This window comes from Drosophila mauritiana, chromosome 2R, assembly GCF_004382145.1.
Source record: "Drosophila mauritiana strain mau12 chromosome 2R, ASM438214v1, whole genome shotgun sequence".
Taxonomy (NCBI): Eukaryota; Metazoa; Arthropoda; class Insecta; order Diptera; family Drosophilidae; genus Drosophila; species Drosophila mauritiana.
Window position 1 is genome coordinate 7,504,596 of NC_046668.1, and position 25,454 is coordinate 7,530,049.

General features: G+C 47.0%; 2 protein-coding genes across 10 annotated transcripts; both read right to left on the minus strand.

The window, feature by feature from the left end:
- Nucleotides 1-4,608: 4,608 nt before the first annotated feature.
- Nucleotides 4,609-17,705, minus strand: LOC117136293 (serine proteinase stubble). Of its 6 annotated transcripts, none has more exons than XM_033297134.1 (9): nt 17,633-17,705; nt 12,505-12,727; nt 9,081-9,238; nt 7,442-9,017; nt 6,832-7,233; nt 5,653-5,830; nt 5,445-5,597; nt 5,108-5,379; nt 4,609-5,047 (listed from the first exon to the last, which is right to left on the minus strand). In XM_033297134.1, exons 2-9 carry the CDS (start codon nt 12,725-12,727, stop codon nt 4,884-4,886), a joined length of 3,126 nt encoding a protein of 1,041 aa, XP_033153025.1. In that variant the 5' UTR covers nt 17,633-17,705; the 3' UTR covers nt 4,609-4,883. The 6 variants fall into 6 exon arrangements, with proteins under 6 accessions (XP_033153025.1, XP_033153021.1, XP_033153023.1 ...); XM_033297130.1 differs by having other exon boundaries at nt 17,612-17,705; XM_033297132.1 differs by having other exon boundaries at nt 17,637-17,698.
- A 738-nt stretch (nt 17,706-18,443) lies between these two features.
- LOC117137338 (serine proteinase stubble) lies at nt 18,444-24,705 on the minus strand. 4 transcript variants are annotated; one of them, XM_033298731.1, is made up of 6 exons: nt 24,151-24,705; nt 22,395-22,574; nt 19,925-20,443; nt 19,531-19,708; nt 19,085-19,463; nt 18,444-19,000 (listed from the first exon to the last, which is right to left on the minus strand). In XM_033298731.1, the coding sequence occupies exons 1-6, from the start codon at nt 24,311-24,313 to the stop codon at nt 18,785-18,787; spliced, it is 1,635 nt and encodes a 544-aa protein (XP_033154622.1). In that variant the 5' UTR covers nt 24,314-24,705; the 3' UTR covers nt 18,444-18,784. The 4 variants fall into 4 exon arrangements, with proteins under 4 accessions (XP_033154622.1, XP_033154621.1, XP_033154624.1 ...); XM_033298730.1 differs by lacking the exon at nt 24,151-24,705 and adding an exon at nt 22,671-23,228; XM_033298733.1 differs by lacking the exon at nt 19,925-20,443 and having other exon boundaries at nt 24,151-24,695.
- Between the last annotated feature and the right edge of the window lie 749 nt (nt 24,706-25,454).

Below are 25,454 nucleotides of genomic sequence, written 5' to 3' on the forward strand. Positions count from 1 at the left end.
GACCAGGACTACCCTCCACCCCCCCTGCAAACAAAGATCCCCTCGCCCAGTCAACTAAGTCGTGTTTTCTAAAGCGACTGCAAATCACGCATACGCCACCGGTGACAACTTGCGCTTTCAATTATCGCGTGTCAATGGCCCACGAAAAGGGTCTTCTCTAATCGCGCTGGATTGTGTACCTATGATTTAATTTCGGTTTCTTTCCGCACACATTTAATTACGCAAATGTTATTCAATAAGCTCGTAAACGAGTCGGTCCGCTCGCGATTAGAGAAATGGGCGAAAATCTTGGCACGAATTTAGGGTCGTAAAGAGAGCTTATTGACTTTGGCAGCGGTTTCGTAACAGATTCTCCTAGAGGTAGAAGCAATATTTGTATTGCCTAAATTAAACTCATTTTAATATTTTCGAGTTTGTGGCAGAAATTCTTTTCTAATCTGATTCAATTAGTAATATTTAAAATAAAGAAGTGAAACTATAAGGGTATTTACTTTGGAGCCTATTGTTTGTCCTATTCTTTTTGGCACGACTGGCCGGTGGTCGAATTGGCCAGCTTGCGCCTCGTTTAATTGCACCATTATTTCACTTTGATGCCATTTTAATTTAATTCCATTTGCGCAACGACTTTCGTCTTCATTAGCTGCGTTTTTCTGCGCTTTGTTTGCTTTTTGGCTGTCCAACAAATTTTGCACCTTTCACAGCATCCATTTGACTTCCGTCACCGTTTCTTCTCCGGTTTCGTTGTGAGTATTTTCTTTTCGTTTTTCTTATTTTTTATTTAGTTATTTATTTGCCTGGTAATCAAGGTTCGACTGTGCGGCCATTTAATTGGCGAAAATTGAAAAGGGAAAACATTTTACGTCCAAGACGCTTTGTGTAGGCGTCCACCGCAGATAATGCTATTAATTAGAAAGCGAAACTAAAAAATTCATTTAGATTATGCGAGCTGGGGGGCGGCAGGGGAAAATTCATAATTTCTTCTTGATAAATGTTGGCACGAAAACTATATATATTTTTTGTACAATTGCCTTCACTTTTTCGATGATGTCCGAAGGGCAAAGGGCAGAAAAAGGTTTACATTTTGGGAAAGGAAAGGGAAGCTTCGATGGCCTGAGGCCACGGGCAAATGATTTACTTTGACTGCCGGTGAAATGGAGAAGTCTGGAAGGCCAAAGGCAGGCCAAGAGTTTCCCCCGCAGCTTAACGAGACTCAAAATCGCAATTCTCATGGCGATGCTAGAGACTTCCATATTTAGACATTCCACCGACACACCTGTGAACGAGCGGCTCCCAAATGAAGATCTATCAGAGCCGGTGGCGGTGTGAAGACGCTGGTTGCATCCGAAAAGCACTGGATATCTGTCCGCCGATCGATCTATCAAGATCCGAAGTGGTGCCCAGACCAATAATTACCGGATGAGCAGTAATTTCCTACGGGTTACGTTTCAAATGGGCTGGCAGTGCCGTCAAATTAATGACCATCTCGACTTCGACTTGGTCTTGTGCGATTTCATTAAGCGATACCGGAGGAGAGGTGAGAGATGGCCCTTATCCGGGCTACCACCAGAACGGTGGCATTTCCCAGCGATGGCCCCCTCCTCCTCCGATTGAAGAAAGGGAGAATATTGTCCATGAGTACTTTTCAATTGTTTCCATAGATGGGCCTATAAATCTGGGGAAAGATCTTATACATATTATTGTAGCACTTGGACTTTCGTTTTTTGTTTGCTTCTCAAGTGGCTGCGCAGTTGCCGGCACAGTTCCTATAAATCTTTTTGCCCAGAAAAATAAGAAATTTCCATTGTACGGCGCGCTGGGAAAGTCCAAGTGCCAGAGTCGTCATTGTGCATTCGGTTCGGGTAACTGCTCGGACGGAGTAGTTGGTGGTCATCTCTGGGCCAGAAGCCCCATGATCTCTGCCTGACACTCGCCCCCTCACTCGCAGTGGTCGTGTGTGCGGCTTTTGATGATGCTTGAAGCGTTTTAATTGTGCAACGTTTCTTTAGAAATTAAATGCAAGACTCTTCAGTTACTTCATAGCTTTCGTTTTCCATGGGAATGCTCTGGATTCCATTCGAGTTGTGTTTAGTCCGCTATTCGATTGTACCTAAGCCAATGACAATTGTAATAACAATCAAATTTCGCACCAATCTCTTATGCAAGATGCTTTAGGTTTCACTACCCATTACCAAAGGCAGCCCATAAATAAAACGATCGAGTGTCATAAATCCCCAGATTGGTTGACCAATTAATTCAAATAGAGCCGAATTTCACTTTCGCTAGGCACAGTTTTCGCCTATTACTTTGATCAAGTTAGCTAATCGCACCGGAGGATCATCGCCTGCCGGTTAATCCGATAATCTGTGGCCCATTACCACCACGAATCGCATGTGAAAGTTCAAGCCCAGGACCGACGACGACCCGCTCGTGATCGCAGCCGTTGATAATCCGTACGCATGACCCCCGTCCGAGTACGTGATATCCGTACAAATTATGATATGCCCCTCGCCGGCGATCTCGAGTTGTGCCCACGACATGCACTTGCAACGCACTCGAGGCTCCAGCTCCAGCTCCACCTCCGGCTCCCACACGCCTTGCGGAAAGGCCAGAGGGGCGGAGGGAGGAGCGCCACTTGGGTCGTCATATGCAAATGACCAGCAATTATCAGCCATCAACCGAGAGCGAAAGTTTCACGAGCCGGCAATTGCAGGGCGTTCATACCAACCTGGAGGCCACATAGTTGCTTTCAACTTATAGAATTGCGTGGATTCGCGTTCCTAACCAAGGTGTATTACGATAACGTTTGTCTTCCTTATGACTTTGATTAATTAATAGACCCTTAATAAAGACTAAAAAACCAATCATTTTGATATGAAAAACACATCGGAATCGAGTATCATTTACATTAGTGTAGAGCTATTCAGAAGTTCTAGTTAAACGTCGATAAAAAGTGCTCCCCCAATGTTTTTATTGGGAAAATGAAAATTTGTTAAATATTTGTTGTAGTAGTTGTAGTAGTAGAAGCCGATAGAAATATTTTACTAGACACAGATAGATCTCAGGTGGCTTTATTTTTGGCGGCTTTGCGTGTTAATCGCTTGCTACATGTTTCGCATATCTAATAATTTTACAAAACTAATAGAGGCGTGTGCCCGCCCTTCGGGCGAAGAAAGTTTTTAGTTTTGCCTCAGTGGCACCTGCCAAATAATGTGCGATCCGCTGCCCAAGTCGGTGTCGTCTCATGCATAAGGAATTCGAGTGCTGTGTTTGGGGTTTCTGGATGGTGTCAATTTGTTGTACCCACCTACTAAAATAAATAAATATTTTTATTTTAAAACTTTCAAAATAATGAATATGAAACTCTCTTATCGAGTGTTTCGTCTAACATATTCTTTTTTTTTCGCAATATTTTGGTCAACAGTTTGGACTATTTTGTTACTTTTACGCTGTTTTTCAAATTATAAATAAATATTTTTCTTATGCATATTCTTTTACTTCTTCTTTTACTTTTACATTTGTCGACTACTATTTTCACGATTTCTTTGGGCTAAAAATACCTTACAATTATTTGAAAAACGTATTCAATATTCAATGGCTCAAACTTTTCATGCAATTCGCTTGAATTCGCCGCACAAAGAGATGGGTCAAGTCAAGGCTAAATAATTTATCAAAGTTTGCTACCAAATCTGGTAGACATTGTTTCAGAGATAGGTGGAGCCAAAGATTTTTTGTAAAAATTGTTAAAGCCCAAACCGATAGAAATATTTTCCTAGACACAGATAGATCTTGGATGGCTATATCTTTTGGCGGCTTTGCGTGTTTATCGTTTGCTACATGTTTCGCATATCTAATAATTTTAAAAATTTTACAAAAATTTAAGATGAATATTGCTGTCCTCTTTGGTAGCCTAAGGGCGCCTTCCTAACGTTTCATTAATATCAATTTTCTTATCCTGTCAATATATCCACAATGTTCTCACCTCGTAGAACTACCTCCAATTCCAACATATTTTTTTAACGACTTAACCGGTATCGTCTACATACAGCGACTATATAAATTAATAAGCTATAATACAGCGAACTGCGATGCGTGTCAAACTAAATTATAACATCGCCATTTTTATAATTTCTTTCTAAAATCATTTTTATTTTAAAAATTTCCTAATAGCAAGCTAGGCCTTCAAAGTATTCTCATTTCATGAGGTAAATGTATAATAATTCGTAGTTAGCCCCTTGAAGGGCTCATTTAGTATCAAGCCCGTAGTTAGTAAAACACTCTATAACTTGTTTGTTTTAAACATTTTATTAGAATTAATTTTGTTGTGCATGAGCTGCTATAAATAAATAATTACAGTACGTTATAAAATAAAATTACAATAGCTTCTGCCGCATGGTTCGATTCGGGTGGAAGCGACTTACGTAATAATGATGCCCTACCGAAGTACCCGACCGACGTCGAGTGCCCTAAATTAATGTTGTATAGGACTAAAGCTAAGTGTAAATGTTATGCAATAATTTAGAAAATTATGTACAGCAAATGGGAATAAATTAGGAGTCCGTCCAATCGGTTAATACGTTACATGAGCCGTGACTGCACAGTGATCTCTGCTTAATCACATTCACTAACTAGTTTAGGCTAGGCTAGGCTAGGCAACGCTAAGTGTAAGATTACGATTACGACAATGGAAGTGTCTGGTCAGTGGTTGCTGTGCGGGCAGGTGGAGGTAAATAGTGGCAACTGGAATCGTTGCTCGGGTTATGGCCGATCTGATGCTCCATGGGATCCCTCCATAACCGGAGCACGAGTCCGAGTCTGAGTTGGATTCCGATGCCGTGTGGGGAAGACGTGCTAGGCATTCACTAAGGATCGGGCCAGGGCGGGACCTAGAACTGCAGGATCTGGTTGATCCAGTCCCGGAACTCCGAGATGCGGGTATAGACGCCAGGCTGGTTGGCCTCCGCACATCCAATGCCCCACGATATGACACCGCCGAGGTGGAAACGCTTGTCGGACTCACGCTGCAGCACCATGGGGCCACCGGAATCGCCTAGGGAGGAGAACAGCATTGGTTTACAGAGGTGTCCACAACATCTGGCCATTTACTCACCTTCGCAGGAGTCGTAGCCGCCCTTCTTCCAGCCGGCGCAGATGAATATGTGCGGTATGTGCTCGATGTAGCCCGCGGATCGGTACATGGACTCGCATATGGTGTTGTTGATCACGGGCACGGCAACCTCCTGCAGCACACTGGGCAGGGGTCCATCCTCGTAGAGCCGCCCCCAGCCGGTGACGAAGGCGGTCTGGCCAATGAAGTTCTCATCGTTGTCGGGAACGCAAACGGGAATGATGTTCGGCTGGAAGACGACGGGCTCGTAGAACCTGCCACAGAACGGAGACGGAAGTTGTAGTTAATTGGGAACACCACAGGGGGGCAACCAACTCACCTGAGCAGGGCCAGATCGTACTCGAAGGTGCGCGGATCAAACTGCGGATGCGAGGCGACGATCTGCACTCGTCGCTCCTGGTAGCCGTAGGGCTCCTCCTCCTCCGCCAGATCGTACTCTCCCAGGCGCAGCAGGAGATCGGAGGGTGGCACACTGAAAGTAACACTCATGAGCACTGGGTCTATGGGTTAGTCAGCGGATTACTCACTTGTCCACACAGTGGGCCGCCGTGATCGCCCAGTTCTCGTTCAGCAGGGCAGCTCCGCACTTGTGCAGGTAGGTGGAGGTGCGCCACTGACGCAGGGAGATCTGCCAGGGCCAGCGTCCAAAGGCCGCATTAGCTCCACCAACAATTCGGGGCTCGGGGAACATGCGACGGCCGCAAACTGATACAAGAAGAGGAAGGATTCAGAGTGGGATCTTGGTTAATAGGCCTGCGTCAGGTCACAATTAAAGTAATGGGCCCGCCAGGGCCTTAAACATTTTAATCACTCCGCCTGGCACTCAGTCATTTGGGCCCAAATGTAATGTGCTTTGGCCAAGGAGGCTCAGTCCTTGACTTTGGCCTGCCCGAAGGCAGGCAGTCAACGGCCTACTTTATGGCCACAAACTCGACTTGGCTCGAACCGATCCCATCCGAAGCGAGATCCGAGCCGAACTGCAGCTCGACTTGTTTCGATTCGTGCATCAAGATTGCTTTTGCCGCCGCAAATCGGTCAACGGGACGCAGGGAGCAGGGGTTCTGGCTCGGATTGGTTCGTTTTTGGTGGGCTTTGGCCGACGACCGACGACCGACGACCGACAACGTGACCCATGCGGCACAATGACCGCCGCGATCCCATGCACGATGCAGTCATTATTGTAAATGATTGCTGTAAAAATTGTTGCCGACTGCGTCTAGCAAAAGTCCAGCTTAGGAGTGTTCTTGCACTGAGGAAACTGATCACTCATGGTGATTGTATAAACCTTATCTAAAAGACTGACTGAAAATGATGAGAACTTAACGCAAACAACTGTCTATAAGAGAGTGTTGTATAAGATACTTTCGCTTGCCCATATACTCTAAATATTTAAAGCTCACTATAACCTCTGGATATAGGAGTGATTCCCTTGATCTATTATATTCATTTGGCTCGTGCTTTCTCCCTGTGTAATCATTTATGAGCTAGCTGGCCCAGGACAGCACCTCGGACATCTCGGAAGATGTCTCCGCTTCTTGGTCTTCAGTCCGATGATGCTGGCTCAAGGCCAGCGTTTAGCCTTCAAATTGAATTTAATGGCCACGCACGTTGGCTTTGTCTTATGGCCAAAGTCAGCCACGAGGTATTAATAGATTTCTCCCCGCAGGAACGGGTTTTCTCGCCGCCACTCCGGCACTCGAACTCACCTTCCTTGTAATCGACGCCCTCCAATGCATTGGCGGGTGCCACGGTGGTGCTGCCTGTAGCCTCGACGGTCGTTGTGTTCGGTTCTTCGCCGCTGTAATCGGTGGTTTCAGCTGCGGTTGTGGGACTGCTGGTTGTGGTGCTGCTGCTGCTGCTGGCTGCCAAATCACTGCCCAGATCCGTGTAAGATGATGTAGATGAGGCTAATTCTATACTGCTCGCTGGTGCCTCTGTGGTTTTCACTGTGGTTGTCGCTGCTGCGGTGGTTGTTGTTGTGGGCTTGGCTGTGCTGCTGGGTTTCGGTGGCTTCGTGGTCTTCTGCGGCTTGCCCGGGCCGTGGGTCTCCACTTCGCTGACACTGGTGGCCACCGAGATGACCACTTTGTCGGTGGCGCTGGGTGGTGCTGTGAAAGGATGCAGAACAGGCATTAGTAAGACCGCCATGTGCACTGAGAAATAATAACTTAAAAGGGGTAATCTTTGAATTATTTAGTAGTAAACTATTATTATTATCAAACATTTCCATTATCTAGCTGCCTTTAAAGATAAGCTTATCTTATTTTAATCTCATGTCAAATATAAGTTCTTAAAATTGTTTTTTGTTAGGCCTACCTGTGGACGCTGATGTTTTGTCAGCGGCTTCACTTGATTCGGTGGTCAGTGGCATCCAATTAGAAGGTGGTGCAGGCTGCCAATCGTTCGAAATACTGGCATTAGTCGGTGGCTCAGCCTTCACATCGGTCCAAGTGATCAGGCCGGTCTTTTTGGTGGTCGTTGTTAGGGGTGCACTTGTGGGTGGCTCGATGGTGACCAGTGGTTTTGCAGTAGTTGTTGTTGTGGTTGTTGTTGTTGTTGCCTTCGTGGTGGTTGTTGTCGCCTTGGTAGTACTGGTTGTTGTTGTGGGAGGCTTTGTTCTTCGAGTGGGTTTAGGCGTTGTGGTTGTTGTTGTTGTAGTAGTAGTGGTTGTGGTAGTTGGCGCGTTGGTGGTGGTTGGCTTCTTTTTGGTTACCAAAGGAGTGGTGCTACTTGCTGGTGGCTTTGGAGAACTACTGCTGCTGCTGGATGAACCCTTTGTCGCGGTGGTTGTTGTTGGCTCAGCAAGCAGAGCGGGCACCTTGACGATTTCCCCAGTGGGTTTCGGCTTGGGCCGCGGAGCTTGAGTGGTGCGTTCTGGCAGCCTCGTTGTGGTGCGGTTTTTGGGCAGTTCGTCCTTAAACACGGTGGTTGTTGTTGTTGATGTTGAGCTGGTGGTGGTAGTACTGCTGCTGCTCGTCTGAGTCACGGGCCTTCGAGCTGGCAATGTGGTGGCTGTGGTGGCATTTGCAGTGCTGCTGCTGCTGGCCAGACTATCAGCCGGCTTCCGTGTGGATTGTGTTCCACTGGCGGTGGTTGTTGTCGTACTCACTGGCTTTTTCGCTGGTGCTGGCCTCCTGCTGGAATGGGTTTTGTGCGGCTTGCTCGTGGTGGTGCGCAGCGGTGGTGTAGGACGTTGGGAGGTTGCCGCCGCTTTCGTGCTCGTTGTTGTGGGTGGAGCTGCTGTGGTTGTTGTTGTGGTGGTGCTAGTGGTTGTTGTTTTGCTGGTTGTCCTACTAGCTACGGAGCTACTTCCCGTTGGCCTTGTGTGTCGCCTGGTCGTAGTGGTTGTTGTCTCCTGCTGGCGAGTGGGTTCTGTAACCGCTGGCGTCGTCGTCTCCACAATTTGGAAAGTCACAAACTTGGTGGGCACCGAGGTGGTCTCGATGCGCTGCTCCACAATCGGCGCAGTGGTTAGCACTGGCTTGGCGGTGGTTGTGCGCCTCCTCGGTGGCTTAACAGTTGGCGTAAACGTTGTTGTCGGTGCGGCACTGGGCTTCATAGTGGTGCGCACCACGTAGTGCGAGTTCTTGTGGGTGGTGTGTGCCAGCGGTGGGCGGCGTGTGGTTGAGAGCGTCCCGTTGCTGGTGGTGCGAACAGGTGCCGGCTTCACGGTGCTCAGATAGGACTGGGTGACGTTCTTGAGCAGCTCGTTGGTGGTGTGGTGATGGGCGGTGCTGCTACCGCTGCTGCTACTACTGGACAAGCTGCTTTCTGTGGTTAGCTTGAAAAGGGCACTGGTGGGCAGCGTGGTGGACTCGTGGGAAAAGTGGGAGATGGTGTTCTGGTCAATGCTGTTGTCGTTGATCTCTGGCGCAAAGAGCGAGGCTTCCTCCTGGTAATTGGGCAGAGGAATTAGTGGACTATGGAGGATTTCGAGGGGATGCTAATTACTCACCTTCATGGCGCAGCACGAGCCAAAGTAGAAACGATCGATGCAGGTGCCCAGGTGGGTTCCATTCTGCTTGATGCAATCGATGGCGAACATACAGACGCCAGAGCGTCCCGATTTGCGAACGATGCAGGGCAGATGACGGATATTACGACCAGATTGGACTGTCAATAGCGAGGTAATTACCAGAACAATCAGTATAATTGTAGCACAGAACAATGATTATTATATACTAAGTAATGATGATGATGGGGGGACAAAGCAAATAAGATTCCTATTCTGGTCCCAGCGACTCGAATCGACTGCTCCACACCATTTCCGTTTGCTGCGGCGATTAACGCCTTCGAATTTGTACGCCAATTTGAGCCAGTTCTTTACCGTTAGCCAAACAGTTAACACAAGTGAAAATGAAGTGGCAACAAACGAAGACGATCACGAACACTAGCACGAACATGGGTATGAACCGCAGGCCAAAGCCCAGCAAGATGAGAACCCATAAAAGCCACCAGATCGCTGAAGGGCGTCATCATCGCCGGCCAAAACATACACATAAGACCGCCCGATGAGGCAACAGTAGCCCATCCGCATTATTGTTATTTATTTATTATTTCTGCTCTTCTGCGGCTGCCGCTTCGCCAAGAACCGCCAGCATCGTCATCATCTTGACCATCGTCATTGTGTAATCGAGCCGAGAATTATCCGAAAGCCCGAGCTTTGAACTTATATAATTACAGGCGGCAGCACGGGGCCAAGAGTTATTTGGTTATTTGTGTTTCGAGGCCCTGACAAATCGCGGCCAGGGCGAAATAACTTGGAGCAGCCGGAGTGTCCGAGGAAAGCACAGTCGGCGGTCCTGATTGCCCCTTTTGCTCATAAATTCGCTTAACAAGCTGGGCTTACCGCTTAAAATACTCGCACATAAATAAGCCACTTTGCTTGAACTTTGCTGATCATTACAAAGAAAACAAATCGCGCATCGTTTGACCAAGGCGATTTTTTAAATACCTCTTTGGATTTCATTATCGAAGGTGCAAATGATGGGTATTTATTTTATTGGCTCTTATCAACTGTCAGTTACTTACTCTTTGTAAGTTATAAATATTTCACCTTTCATATCGGGTCGTATAGATAAAATGCGTCGAATGTTATGTTATTTATAGGGAAACAAAATATAGAGATAGCACTTAAAATCAAAGTACTTAAATCCTAAAGTTTTCCGATTATTCAACATAAGTGCCTGCTTATTTAGTTTAAATACTCATCATCTTTCTTTTATCAAATCCCTGTTTATCTTATCCCCTTTTTCATAGAAAATATATGTATGTGTTGGAATTACTTAAAATCATGTTCTGAAACCATCCAAAAGTTGAAAACCCTATCATTCTAGAGGGTATTTAAATAAATATTGCCAATTGCCTGGTTGGTGTTTTGCGTTTATTGAACTTTAGCCGTAAGGTGCCGCGCATTTCTTATGCAATTAACACGAAATTCTGAAGAGCGTTCTCCTGCGCATTGAGTTTCCATGCCTCAGTGGCGGCCCAAAAACGGATGACTCAAGACACGAACTTAAGCCGAGAACGAAAATAATCCATCGAAAGGGGAATTCAGCCCGAGACATTGTCACGTTCCATAGATCGTGGCCAGGCCGGCAGTGGCAGTGGCAGCGGTTCTGTTTCTGTTTGCATTTCGTTTTGTGGCTTTTTGGGTCAACAGCTTAGCATATGTTTCGCTAGCCACTCGCCTGGCCTACCAAACAGCCAGAATCGATGACGATGGGGTGTGGTGAGGGGAGTCGGTGGAACAGACGGCTAGAGAGGAAAAGACCCGCATTGCAATGAAGGAAATTCGTTTTTGGCATGCGAATGCGGCACCACAATTTCGTGGCCCGATTGTGGGTGAGTGGCGCAGCGGCTATGTGGGTCAGCGGCAGCCAAGAACAGAGGGTTCGGTTCGATCTCCGGGTTTGTTTGTCTTATTTCCCTTTCACTTGCCATCAAATTTACTTTCCGCTTTCTGCAGCCGCCTCTTGCCGCCCGCGTCTCCGTCTGCGGGTAGATACCCGAGTCTGCGCGAGTGGATCCATATTATTTATATTTTCTTTGTTGCCGCTGCGGTCCAGTCGTAAACATAACATGCTCTTGGCCAGCGTATGATTCCGATTTTGAATCCGTATAAGATAGCCGGTCCGCGTCCGAGTGTCCAAGACGGACTGGCCTGACTGGCGGCGGCGGTTGCTTATTTTATGGCAACATTCTTTGATGGCTGACCTCAATTGCTTTTGCCCGCTGACGTTCGCCAGTTTGGCTCTTTGGCCAGCTTCGGCTTATATGAAAGTTTCGTATAGTAGTTTTAGTTTCATCTCTCCGCTGGCCGCTCAAAGGCTGCGCTTTGTTGTCTTTCAGCAGACAAATTGGCAGCTGTGTGGGGCCGCAGAGGAAGTGCTAATAGCGTATAAATTTGATTCTTAATGGCTGTGACCCAATTAATCTTCGTTCCCGGCAACGCCTGTCTCTATTGTCATTAATTTTGATTACTTTCATTAGAAGTGCTCTGGCTCTGTTGCTCTTTCTGTTCCCAGTTTGATCCACTGCGGACGAGTTCGTTGCTTAAGTCTTTTGTTTCCGCTGTCGAGCTCACGCCTTTTTGGCAATAAAGTTTATGGCTGCCAGCTTCTGTTATCTCAAGATGGTTAATGCTGAACTAGAACTTTAACAATACTTTTCTAAGCATAAAGTTAAACGATCAAGAAATTAGAGCAGCATTAAATGTCTGCATGGTTTGCAATGATTTAAATCTTGGCTTATGCCATATAAACACCATACTGGAATACTTAATTTTATTCAAATAAATTAAGTCATTAATATTATTAATATTAATAGTCAATTATTTGGGTGGATAACTCTTTTGATAAGTTTTTTTTTCAATTTGTTAATATAAAACAACTTTTATTTCTGAACTGCGCTAATATACTTGTTATGTTAAATATTCTAATTTTGCATAAGTTATTTTTTTTGAGTTTACAATTACTTTGTGTATTACTCAAATGTAACCAAAAGGCTGATTTGGGTTTCTTCCATTGGACTCTAAAGTCGTCTTTGTATTGTTGTTAAAGCAAGTTGAAATATGCCACATTACTTTTCTCATACTTGTTACGTGATTTGAAACGTGCTTATTATATTTTCTCAAGTTTCTGGGGGCTTCTGATTTAGGGTGCGGCTACTTGAGATCTGGGCTTAGTTTTATTGTAATCACCGGGGATGCCTGACTTTTAATTGTCTGCGTGAGAGAAAGTGCTGGAGTTCTCGGGAAACAATGTAGAAGAAAGGGACTGATGGGATCGGTATGTGCATCAGCAGCCGAATCTCTTCCCGCTGAGCATAAACCCAATTGGGCAGATGATTCAATCGGAGAAGTGAGATTGGGTACTTACACTGTGCTAAGCTGGGATTATCCACGAAGACGGGACTGGCGTCTGCCGTCAGCAGCATCAGGCTGCCCAGTGTGAGGAGGCTGAAGACGAGGCTGGGGCGTGGCATTCTGGACGTGGCTATCGCTGGTGCTCCAATTCTTTTGGGGGTCAGATCTGAGGCTTCTACCGCCCTACTGGCTGCTGTGTACGTGTAGGTGTCTGTATCCGTGTGTTGAGCACCCATCTGCAAAAAGAGTCCACAAGTTGGTTAGTCTTCGCCCGCCGGATGAGTCATGCATGTGAAATGTGAAACGTTTTTAAGGCCCTATTCAAATGGATCACTTAACGAATCCATATTTTTCTACACCAATCCGATGGGCACGGCCCAACAACCACAGAGAAAAGCAGCGGGCAAACGGAGGAAGCAACAAGTGCGTAGAAGCAATACGCCGCGGCTGACTCAAGTAGGTGAAAGTCTGTCTCTGGTGACTTGCATATGCAAAAACGGGGAGAAATGAAACAAAACACAGAAACAGAAACCGAACGAGCTAAATTTGCCCAGGCAGCCAGGGCGTATGTGTAATATGCGGGATGGCTTGTTTAGTCATGCCTAAAATGCTCCAAATGGAAAGCAAAAGTGTGAGCATAGAAAGCGGCCCGAAGGGGAATCATTTACTGATTGTATAATCTGTGCCCCGTTTACATAACCGTATGCAAATGCACTTAACCTCAGGTTCCCATTCCCAGGGCTGCGCAGGGCTGTCCCAGGTGCCAACCAGGTTCTCATCCCATCGCGAGCCGGGGTTCAACACACGCCTAATTGAGCCGCAGTTCGATCTGGTGAAGAAAGTTCAGCGCTGGAAAATGTACAGAAATGATGACATAAACCGGAGCAATCAAAGAAAGCGAACCACTAACAACCGGCGACGACAAATGACGATGATGAGTTGGCTAGAGCTAACTGGACCTGCTCCGGGATCCGATGACAAGGCGCGTCTATGTCACGCATACCTATGTCCATGCCCGGAGGCATCTTGCGGTGACAACACATTCATTGATCGACCATTCTGCTCTCTTCGGGTTCGGTTCTGTTCTGTTTAGTTTGGTTTCTTTGGGTCTTTCTTTAAGTCACGATTCTGCAGCGTTGAGAAATTAGCTGCGTTTGGCGGCAGAAAGGGGGCAGAGTAACTCTCATTGTTAGCGACTCTTCTGTTAGTTGCGTAATGCGGTCGTTGAACCTGGCTCGTAGGAACTTCGACCGCAACTGAGCAAATGGCTTTAATTAAGCCCGAATGCTAAATCAGTATCGGGAATCTGTAATCAAGAACGGAAGCCATAAAACATATCCATGCGGATGCCTCAATTAGACGTTGAATTCAAACCGATAGATTGACTAGTACTACACACGATCTCAAGTCCAGTTCCACGATTGTTTGGCTTTTCGCAGCCTCAAAAATGTTGGCCAGCTATTTGTGTATTTGGGTCACGTTCAGACCATATCGGTATGCGTATCTGTATAATTGTGTTGGCGTTGCCTCTGTGTGCAAATTAACATGAATTTCTGAGCGATAACCAGAATGCCTGGGAAGAGCGAGATGTGGCCGGATCTGGGTCAGAAGCAGTAGAAGCGGATGATTTGCATGATTTCCATCGGATCGCCGGATCGGTAGATCGGGGGATCTGGGGATTGTTGGGGCTGTCCCTCCAGCTCCTCCTCGTTTAATGGGCAATTAAGTAATTTCCACTCGCGACTCGATACAAGTGACAATTTCATTTGCTCGTTAAAAGTGAAATTACAATTTGTTTTGTTTGGTATTAAAAATACATTTCGCAGCGGAGTTAGCCCTGGGTAAAAGCGAAAGCCAACGAATTTCTTTGTAGCTTCTTTTTTTTAGTATTATGCCAGCATTTGAAATGCGGAGTATTTACCTAAAAGAAAAGTGAAATGCCAGCAGCGGTTGGTAATTTCAAATGCTGAACAAAAGAATTATGCCATTTGCTATGGAACGACTAGTTCGTCAAAAGAAACCACATACACATCGACTACGTTTCTAGTGTAATCAAATAAGAAGTGCGTCTCGCTGGCCGCTGCTTTCATTTCTGCTTACCAAAAACGGAGCTCGGTGAAATTTTCTGTGTATATTTGGCTTTTTTTATTTTTTTTATTTTGTCTTGTGTCCACTCAGCTGCGGGCTGCCAAGGCCCAGCGGCTTGGCGCTTCTGGCCACATGTCCCCAACTGGCTGTCAAGCTAGGCCCAGTTCATTAGCTCAAAACGAAAGACTTAGGGCACAAACTCGATGGGCAGGCGTGCGCATCGCCTGTCGCTGAGGGCCGCCTAATTATTTCAGCAGCTGCCATTGCAGGTTCAATACAACCATCAACGGCAATTTCTCAATTGCAAATGCCGAATGCAAATTACAATAATTACGGGCGAGTCATTTTGCGCTACTCTACGCAGGCAGCCTCATCCTATCACCCCATCATCAACTTCTCCTGGCAGGCGATCTGCCCGGCAAACCTGTATAAACCAGAGCGGCCCCAGAACGTGAAATGCAAATAACGCAACAGGCTTCCTACTGCCTACAGATCATCTGTGGCCGCAAGACAAACGTGCTCCACCCCTCCACTGCCCCCCACCGCCCTCTTAGCTGTCGAGTGCGTTTTAGACCAAAGACAGGCGGACTGGCAGGCCTCCAACAATAAGGAAGAGTCGTGTGTGGTTGGCGCAGGGTCGACCCTATGGTACTCATCACAAAATCTGTAAAATCTAACATAGGGAAACCTGAGTGAACATAAAAACTGCATCCATTGCATTTGGTCAATCTCCAGTTTCTTCTCTATAAGGATAAATTTAACTCAATGAAACTATTCAATAAAAAATTAGCTCCCAGTCCATCTAACCCCTGATACCCTCGAAGTGCCATTGGCATAACCACTATCAGACCAGTTCTTTAAACCGAAAAGCAAAAATCGTTTGCCGAGGAGCCAAAGGAAGCTGGAGCAAGCAAAGTTCTGCTCAAGATTGCCTTTTCTCGGCCGGCGAGGGAAAAGCAGAAGCAGTCGGCAGTGGCAGCGCAATTGAAACACTTGTACTAAGCTGCTGCTGCTCCTGCTGTTGGTGGTGGTGCCCCAACTCTTGCGGCACGCCGCTTTGGCTCGCTTGCATTTTACAGGAATTTCAATAAATTTACAGAGGAGGGAGCGACTTTTGCTTTGGACTCGTTTCGAGCTTTGGCCGTGTTTGCGGCGCTTGAACTGGCTGCTCTTGTTTTGCAGCCTCTGCTGGTGCAGTTAGTTGCAGTTATGCGCATCTATCGGCTGCTCGGTATCTGTATCTGAATCTGTATCTCAGCACATGCATCTGAGTCTGTTGCTGTTTCTGTTTCTGTTTCTGTGACCGCAGTGAGTTGGCGCTTAATTGACTTGTACGCGGTAGAAAGTGCACAACCACTTTGGGCACAACCACTGGCACAGGGGAAAAAAGAGCCGGCGTATCTGGCGGATGCGTATCTGAGTCTCGGATCTTTTGCATTTACTTGCGTTGGCTGCCAGTTGACGTCGAGCTGCGGTTCACTGCTGCCAGCTATTTTGGGTCATTTCATTTAATTCGCTGTTACCATATGAGTGTGATTATAACTCTTACGTTTGTGGCTCGTTCGTTTTATGAGTTTCTTCACTTTTGACACTGGCTCTCGGCCTTTTTCCGCAGTTCTGCCTTTCGTTTCTTTCAAAAAAAGATCACACAAAGCACTGTTAGCCGGCTGGGAAAATCTGTTTCCCGAGATTCGTTTCCTTTCCCGGTTGGGATTTCGTTGCTTTGGCTTGGCTTGTATTCTTGCACTTGAACTTGCCTCGGGACTTTGGGTCAGGCCAATTATTTCACTCACACTCGCACACACACACGCACACTCGCTAAGTCCCCGAGCACACACACTCGCACACACACAGTCGCGGAAGACGGAAGACGAGCTGAAGACCAAGTTAAGAGCGCGACAAGTTGCGCACGTCTGCGGACTGGAGCTCACACAAAAGATCCACAAACCAGGTGAGCCAGGTGAAGCCACTGCCTCTGCCACTGGCACTGCTGCCGTCGCTGTCGCTGCCCGCTGCGACTGAGATTTGGCCACGCCGGCAGAGCTGAAGAACTTGGTAAGGCGAAATTGGTAAGTAAGCTGAATCTCTCTCGCTCGCACGCTCATTCCGGCTCAAAGTTAAAGTCAAAGCCAAAACCAAAACCAAACCACCAACATGTGCGCATGCGTGCAGTCGGCGTCGACTGCGCTACGCGCATAACGGTTTTCATTAAGGCCAACACCGAGAACGGCCAAAAGCTAGGCGCTGTTTCTGTTTCTGTTTCTTATTCAAATGAACCTCTCTCTCTTTTGGCCACCTCTCTCTTTTTGAGGCGGCTCACAGCTGATTGGCGGCACAAGGTGTTTGGCGGGGGGTGGTGGCGGTTGTGGCGGGGGGAGTTTGGGGTTAACAGCGCTTTCACATTAAAATAGCAAGAAGCAGAAGACGGCACACACAGCACACACACGCACACTTGCACACATCGTGGCTTTTTCTTTTAATATATATATTTTGTGTTGCAAATGAGTTTGTTTTTGCTGCTGCTCGCCATTCTTTGTCACCTGTGCGAGTGTGAGAGTGTGTGAGTGTGGGGGCCACCGTTTGTTTGTCTTTTAATTTATGCACGTCGTCAGGTTAAGAAAGTCAATCTTTATTATGCTGCGTCTCTCACAGGCAAACCTGTTGGCTGATAAGAATTGCATGGTGACTTCCTTGGCTTTTAAGTATGTTTTCCCAGAAACGTATGGGAATAAACTTCTAAGGAGCAGCACTTCTGGGGAAAAACACTTTGCCCATTTCAGAAAGGGAAATATTAAACTTCTGTTACAAATTAAGGCAAAAGCTCGTTCTAACTTCTTTTGTCCTTTAATCAATGCACTCATTGTGGGAATTTTTCTTTTGTTTAGGCACTGCGACCATCACACGCTCTAATCCACACATCATTAGCTCTCGTGAAAAGGCCATTTGACTGCCAAAGAAACCCATTTATACAGCACACAAGAATCGCGCCTCACAACATCTCTGTTTAATGAAGCAAACAAAACAAAACGCACAATTAACTATCAACCACTGACTGACTTGGCGATGACGCGTGTCTTTGGCCGTTCCTTGAACTCGAGAGACCTTGACACTGGGGCTGCTCCACAGCAACTGAGGCCTGGAAAGCCAAGCGATCCCCGATTCTTTGGCCAATTGCCCGAAGAAGTGGATGCCAATGTGGATGCTAAGAGCGAGCCCAGGTGAGAGAGAGAGCTGCTGATAAGCTCCGTTCCGATTCTTCTCCCCCTGATTATGTTATTGAGTTTTGATGGCACCTCCATCCACTGGATGCCCAGCGATGATACTGGTCATTGGTTACTGCTTGGTGGCCAGCGGAAGTCGGGCTCATTAGAAATTCAGATCATGCTCGGCATGTGGCACCTGTTGCACGGCCATGGACCCAGTTTGGATTTCCCGCGCTATCTCAGTAGATATCTCTGTTTGATGTTCGTGCCTGTTCTGGTATTTCTGGCTAATGTTTGCTGCCTCTGTTTCTTATTTGCTCAACAAGATAAACACAGATTCCAATCCATTTCGAAATCATGTTCTTTGTGCATCATTTGTATATGATTGAGATGCTGCCTGAAAGTATGCAGTTTTATTTTATTTACCCAAGACGCGAACCACGCAGTGTGTCAAATGCTGCTTGGAATGTAAAAGTTAGCAGTACAATAATTTAATTCTACATTTTCAAATTAAACAAAATTTAAGAGTTGAACGCTTTTAAATTAAATTTCAGCGTAAATTCTTAAAATATTTATGCAAGTTTTATAAAGTTTTAAAAAGTTAAATTTCAAGTTCTTTTTGATGATCATTTGAAACATTTGTCGATGAAAAGCCATTGTATTTTGGTACATTTTGTTTTTATTTTTAAAACATAATTATTGGTATCAATACGATGTCAGTGAAAGTGGATCGCAAATGTAGGAGTTATTCGAACAGTGTTTAATAAATATAGAAAACTTAAATAGAATGCGTGGAATGCAATGAAGTCGAATGAAGGGTGGGGGGATCGAACGGTTGGACTGATTGAGTCGAGGAACCCTAGGAAGTGGAGTATGGTAAAATAAATACAAGGCCCCAAGGACCTCGGTCTTACACACTAGCAACCCCGAGTCGTAGAGGAATCACATGGCCTGGCTGACGGCATGCATCTCCGCAGCGGACGCACACCTGCGCGTTGGCGCCTACGCGTTGTCATTGGCCATAACCTTGTTGATCCAGGGCACGAAACGCTGGATGTTCGTATAGACGCCGGGCAGGTGTTCCCTCCCACAGCCGATGCCCCAGGACACCAATCCGATCAGGGTCTTGCGACCGTCCATGGTCAGTGTTAGTGGACCGCCACTGTCACCCTGGCAGGAATCCCGGCCGCCATCCTTGTAGCCGGCGCACAAGAAGACCTGGAGGACAAGATGTTGCTCAATGTGGGTCTTTCTTAAGAGAAGAGCTATGCAGGTTTTAAATCTAAGACAATGTGTACTCACATCGTGGATGGCCTCTCGCCGACCCGCTGCTCGGAACCATCGCTGACAGCGATCATTCGAGATCACCTCCACGTCCACCTCCTGCAGCACGGAGGGCACTGTGCTCTGACCGTGTCGGGTTCGCCCCCACCCAGCCACAGTGGCCATTTTGCCGGTCAATTTGGTGGTGGAAGGAGGCAGGCAGACGGGTATGATGTGCTGCTTGTAGACCACATTCCTGTCCAAACGGATCAGGGCCACATCATTTACGAAATCTGCAGGATTGTAATGGGGATGCACTTCCTTTCGCTCGATGCCATACTCTTCGTGGTTGAGGCGCTCCTCCTGACCACGAACATCCCACTCGCCCAGTCGGATCTTCATGTTGGAGTTAGGGGTGCTGCGAGGGAATTAAAGATGTATTAGTATGTATTCGCAAGATTCCCTTTTTATTTAGCAGTACTTACGAAGCCACACAATGGGCAGCCGTTATTACCCATCGATTGGAGATCAGTGCACCGCCGCAGCTGAGTTTTCTGGTGAGGAACCCACTCTTGATCAGCGCCACCTGCCAGGGATGAGAGCCAAAGCCCGTGGAATGACCTCCTACAATGCGATTGGATCGGGTGTAGACCTCGCCGCAGCCTGGGAATAAAAATATATATAAAGTAAGTAAGCGTAACTATATTGATACAGCCAATAGAGTACCAAAGTAAGTCAAGAAATTATCTACAGAAACTAAGATAGCAACATAGTGAGTGGTGACAGAGTGGGTGAGTGGTTGTGTGGTGCAGCTTAAAAGAACCAATTGCAGTGGTGCCAGAGAAAAGAGAGATGTGTGATATGGTGGTGGTTTTGTACCCGGCACTGGACGATAGCTGGCGTCGTGGTAGCCACCACTGCCTCCACTTTGGTACTCGTCCGCTGCCTCTCCAGCATTGAGGTCCAGGACATTGCCCACCGCAAAGGCCTGTGCGTTGGGCAGCGGTTCGTGTGGTGGTGGTGCGCCGGCGGAGTCCAAGGGCACCTGTGACTCGGCGTCAAAGAAGCTGTCCAGGTGGTTTGTGATCCCGCTGATAGAGCCCAGGTGGCCGCCGGTCTCGTGCTCCCAGCTGTTTAGGCTGGAGGAGGAGGAGGATGGGCGGCTAGATCCGCCAGCGGAGGAGCCTGGCTTGTAGGGATTGGAGCCGCTGTAGTGGGTTGGTCGCTTGGTGCCGTAGTAGCTGCTCGGGTAAGCCGGTCGTGCGGAGGAGGACGCTGTGGACGATGTGGATGGGGCCGCTGACAGGCCGTTGCCACTGTGGTGGTGCAGGTGGTGCTGCGGCTTGTTGGCATTCGTCGACAGGTCGGGGTAAATGTCATGCAAGTGTATTATGTCGCCTGTGTGTGAGAATCGGGATACAGGATGATGGTCTGGCCAGCGACTCCAGAGGTCACCATTGCCAACGGAGTCGGTGTCAGACTTTCCCCCAAAAACTGGTCTCCATTCGTAATAAAAAGCGGGACCCAGACACGAATGCGATTATGTCAGCTGAAAATTTGGGCCCAGACTGGTCAGTGGGGCCATTAAGACAAAGACTGGGTGTCCGGGTGTTTCGCACGTAATTCAAACCAATCCGAAAGCCATTTGGGGGGAGACACAGAACGGCGTCATGACTTGATTAACACTTTCGAGGAGCTCGGATCTCGGCCTGATTCGGGTATGCCGTAACTTTGGCGCTGTGATTTTTCCCACATTTGAAAGCAAACAAAATAATAAAGATTTCGGTGGAGCAGGGATGAGGAGCAGGGCGCCCAGTCGAAGTGAAACAAAGAAAGAAAACCAAAAATTTCACTTTTAAATGCGAAAACGTTCACCTTCGTTTATTTCCGCAAGTGAGTTTTGCCCATTTTGGGGTTGACTCCGGTTTTCGGTTTTCGGATTTAAGTTTTTGGCTTTATCATTGTCGCCAGACGCCTTGGGAAAACTTTACACATGAAATACCAAAGAAAGCACGCAGAACCCGCTTCTTTATGGGCTTCGAGGAAAAGGTTGACTCAAAATGTGGGGAAAAGACTCTCAAAATTAAGTTAAATTGCGGCAAAAGAAAAGGTTGAGGCTGAGTCTGAGACTGAGATTGATGTGCGAGTGAGACACGGGGAAAACAAAATTTTCCACCAAGAATTATTCATAACATGTTGTAATGCTTTGTTATTGTTCAGGTTTGCTTTTATGTTCGTAACGAGCGCATTCGAAAAAAGCCAGAAATCTAGAAAATTAAACAGAGCACAACAAAATAGCTGCGGAACAGCTGAAGATGGAAAACAGCAAGTTGAAGTAACCAAATAAATAAAACTCCGTGGGCAATACCGATGCGTGTGTGGCATAATACATATAAGTGGAATGGCTCGTCTCCTTGGTCTTCTAGCTGCAGCTATTGCCGAATTGGTAATTGCATCCACTGCGATTACGATAGAAGCAATGCACTTGATGGCACGCCAATCGATCCACAAAGCAGCGAATAGTGTATGCTTTCAAGTTGGTTTTAGGAATGTAAACATATTTGATCATATTTGGTCAAGAATTGGGCTTCTTACTAAATGAGAACTTTCTCACAATTGTGTTCTCACCCAAAAAAAATATCATCAGAAAAAGGCCGAGAAGGGTGAGAAAGCAGTTATCATACTCATGATGAAAGTAATACTAAATCACTTTCAAGAACAGCGTCTCTTACGATAATAACTTTAACTTTCGGTTTACTACTTCCATTTTTATTTTAATTTATTGTAGAGGTATATTTAATTTAAGTATAACTCACATAACAATGATAAAGATCATTATGAATGGTACTTCATTTTGGATTAAATAGCAAAACTCATATTAGCGAAATATAAAGTTTTAGTTTGAAGAACTTTAAATAATAGCTCTGGTTAAGGAAATTGCTTTGAAGAAGAATGAATGATATGTTTTGTATTATCATATATATTATATGATAGTATATGTTTAACTGCAAGATTAAAGAATATGTTAAGCTTGCCATGCTAACTAAATACAATTGTATCCCATTCGGAATAGAGTGTTCTGCGCTATTTAGTTGCATATCTCCCTGAGGCGCCCAAAGGCAACTGCTTCTGCTTGTGTGTTAGTGCACAGAGCAATTTGTTGTCATTTTCGAAATGCAAGCTAATTTATAGCGCTATTATACGAAACCGAGTTGCATCACTGCAAGCGCAGCAATTTTCCAATTGCAGGGAATCGAGGCGAAATGTCTTTCAGAATCAAATGTGTGTCTGGACTTGGGAATCGGAACGGAGGAGGATCGGTGTGGATGTGTCGGTTGGGGATACTCACTCGTGTTGTTCACCGGGGCAGAGTGAGGACTCTCCTCGGCGTCGAGATCTTTGTCCACGCAACAAGACCAGATCATGCCGCCGGAGCAAAGATCCAGCGGCTTGCCGCCGCCCAAGACACAGGAGATGGACAGGCCGCACTCGAACTTGTGGCCACGAAAGCGGCACGACTGCGGTATCACTGCAAAGACAGGGGCGGTGGGGGAACGAGATTAGTTGAGAGGTGGCTGGGTTGGGGTCTAACATATGTCGGGTCAAATGGTTCGAGGCTAAGTACTTCGGGAAAGCATCTCCATCACGCTGTTCTCGCCATAGTATCCGGTTCCACTGCGCCGCGACAAGGCGTCCAGGATGAGCATGTCGTGCTCCTGCTGGGCACTGGGATAGCCCAGAGCTTCGGCTCTTCTGGGCGCTGACAAACATATTAGGGCACAGAGGACCACTAGCCGCAGCCAGGTGTCCTTGGAGTGCCTGGGCAGTGGCAGCATGGCAAGTGGGCGAAACGAAAGGGGTTGTCCCACGCGGACTTTCACTTTCGATGGGGGTAGTGGCACTTTCGCTTGCTGGCCTATGATTGATATTTAGCCGTCACTGGCTCGCGACCAGCTGCAGTCCTGTCACTAGTTCACCAAGGATTTCACTTTTATTATCATTTGGCGCTTTCTGGCGCAGTTCACGCATGCGCGGTTTCGACGCTCGAAAAGAAAAGCGTAATCTTCACTTCACTTTTGTGCCTCTGGAATTATCTTTCTTTACGCATGCGCACACAGTCGGCGAGGAGCGAGCAAACGGAAAGGCGACCGCGCGTCGGGAAAATCGGCTCAGAACTAAGCCAAGCTTTTGCGGCCGCCAAGCCCACAGCCGAGCAGCCAGGTCCGAAAGGCAGCCGAAGACACGAAGATACGCCGCTTTTGGCCATTTCACTTGCAGAGCAACTTTATCGGATCGGATCGAATCGGAGCAGCGCAGAGCGGCTGCGCAGCGGTGTTGCCAGCGAACCGGCAACATGTTGCCAAGCCATCGATTTGCTCGACTTCAATTGGGCTGTTTACGTTTTTTATTTTTTGTTGTCGTCGGTTTGTATTTTTGGCCAAGGTTTCTGCTTACATAAAAGGCCAAACCAAATAATCTATAATCTTTGGGAAAATGGCCGACTCACGGCGCTCGCTGTTAACACTTTCGAATACTGCGAGTGCGCAATTGAAGTTAATTGCAGTGGATTTTCCTGTCCGTGTATCGGTATCTGGAAACACTTTTGCTTTTCTCATACTCGTATTACATATATCCGTGGCAGCTGCTGCTGCTGCTGCCATTGAACTTGTGCAGCCGCCACGCTGCAGCATTTGATTTATAATATTTGGCCTGGCTGGCCATCGTTTTGATAGTCATTCACAGGTGCCCAAAATCGCAGGCTTTCTATGTGAGTTCACATCTCGCATTTGGTGCCTTTATGTTAATGGGTAATCACCTTAAGCACGGGCTTAATTGGCTTTCGTGTCTTTCTTTTGGAAAGTCCAATTAAACAAGATGAATTGGCTGCCCAAGAACGGAATGCTGAACTTTCCCCGGGGGCCCAAGTCCGATTTTCAAAAGGGGGTTTCACAACTGCCCCGATCGAGGAGGAGCAGCGAAGATCAAGGTTAAGCATGGCGTGTTAACTAATATGCAAATTGTGCCAGGCGAACGAAAGACTTAGGCAACGAACTCGATTTGACTCGACGGGAGGAGGGAAGGGCGGCTTCGGCCAAAATACTCACAGTCCAGCTCATCAAAGAACTTGGCCTCCTTGGGCAGCTCCTGGTCGATGGCCTGCTTCAGCTCCGGCGGGATCACCTCGTTGTACACCGAGTTGTAGCTGTTTTGGCCAGCTGCGGCCACTGTTGCAAGCAGCAACACGAGCAGTTGCTGCGGCGAGCGCATTTTGCAATACTTTCGTACTTTTTGTTGTGTACACTTGTTGTTGCCGCGTCTGTCACTGATTTCTGCAATTGTGTTTCACTTAATTCACGTAGCGGCGCGAGTTTTTGATTGAATAATCGCGCCTCGTTTGCATAGCAGGCCGAAGTGGAGTGGAGTGTTGGGCCCGCCCGGGTAAACGGAATAAAGTCCACAATTTTCTCCAACGTACACTTCTTCACTTCTGGTCGTGCAAGCCTGGCAATAATTTGGAGCGTATCTTTAATATTTTACACTTCGCTTTCTGCGGTCTCGCGCCGTCCAAATGCATCCGCAGTTCGCGAACACTGTGCCGTCGCGTCGAAGCACTTAATAAACGGCGGCTGACAAATTCAAAATCAAAATGCCATCAACACCGCCAACCGACTGGCGAGCGGTACGGCACGGAGCGAGCCCAGCCGAGCTCCGACTATTGAGTAATAGTCACCAAAGAGCGGACCGAGAGAAAAGCCAAGCTAAGACGGCGAGAGACCCGCATTGAAAACGAAAGTGGCCAAGGCAACGAGTTTTGTCGCTCAACTGGCAACTGGCAACTCGCAACTGGCAATTGCATGTTGCTGCTTTTGTCGCCATGACTAATATCCAATTTCGCCTCTCTACCATCACCATTCCACGCCAAAGAGGAAGTCGCGTTTTCCCTCAAAACTCGAATTGGTGTTTTAGCAAAACCAACAATTGCCGAACAAATTGCAGGCGGAACATACCACTCAGCAGCAGCATCGAGCCGCGTCTCAAGCGTGACATTTACTTTCGGCGCAAAGAAGTTTTCGAACCGAGCCAAATCACGGCCAATTACCAATAATAACTGACCGTTCGATGACACACATTTGGGATTTCATTGCCACCGCTCAGCGACATATGTATGCCCACACGAATGTTGATGCGGTGCAACAGCAGCCGCGGCAGCAGCAGCAGCAGTTGCACTGCGCAACAGCAACATTGGGCAACGCAGGCTGCCTGGGCTTAATGCGCCTAATGTACAAATTACCGCCTGGCAGTTAGGGATTGTGCCATTTGTGGCACTCCACCAAATAGGCCACAACCAGTGACATAACCCAACAAGAGGCTCGTTTGTTTGGGCCGCCACGTTTTCTCTTTCTTTAGC

What these genes read in the sequence shown, in the direction of transcription:
- LOC117136293 (XM_033297134.1), bottom strand. Translation starts at nt 12,727, where the DNA reads ATGGGTGCTCAACACACGGATACAGACACCTACACGTACACAGCAGCC. An exon ending in GCTCGTGCTGCGCCATGAAG is followed by an intron (nt 9,018 to 9,080) that starts GTGAGTAATTAG and finishes CCCAATTACCAG; the next exon opens with GAGGAAGCCTCGCTCTTTGC. An exon ending in CAAAACATCAGCGTCCACAG is followed by an intron (nt 7,234 to 7,441) that starts GTAGGCCTAACA and finishes ATCCTTTCACAG; the next exon opens with CACCACCCAGCGCCACCGAC.
- LOC117137338 (XM_033298730.1), bottom strand. Translation starts at nt 22,881, where the DNA reads ATGCTGCCACTGCCCAGGCACTCCAAGGACACCTGGCTGCGGCTAGTG. An exon ending in GATGGAGATGCTTTCCCGAA is followed by an intron (nt 22,575 to 22,670) that starts GTACTTAGCCTC and finishes CTGTCTTTGCAG; the next exon opens with TGATACCGCAGTCGTGCCGC. An exon ending in GGCGAGAGGCCATCCACGAT is followed by an intron (nt 19,001 to 19,084) that starts GTGAGTACACAT and finishes CTTGTCCTCCAG; the next exon opens with GTCTTCTTGTGCGCCGGCTA.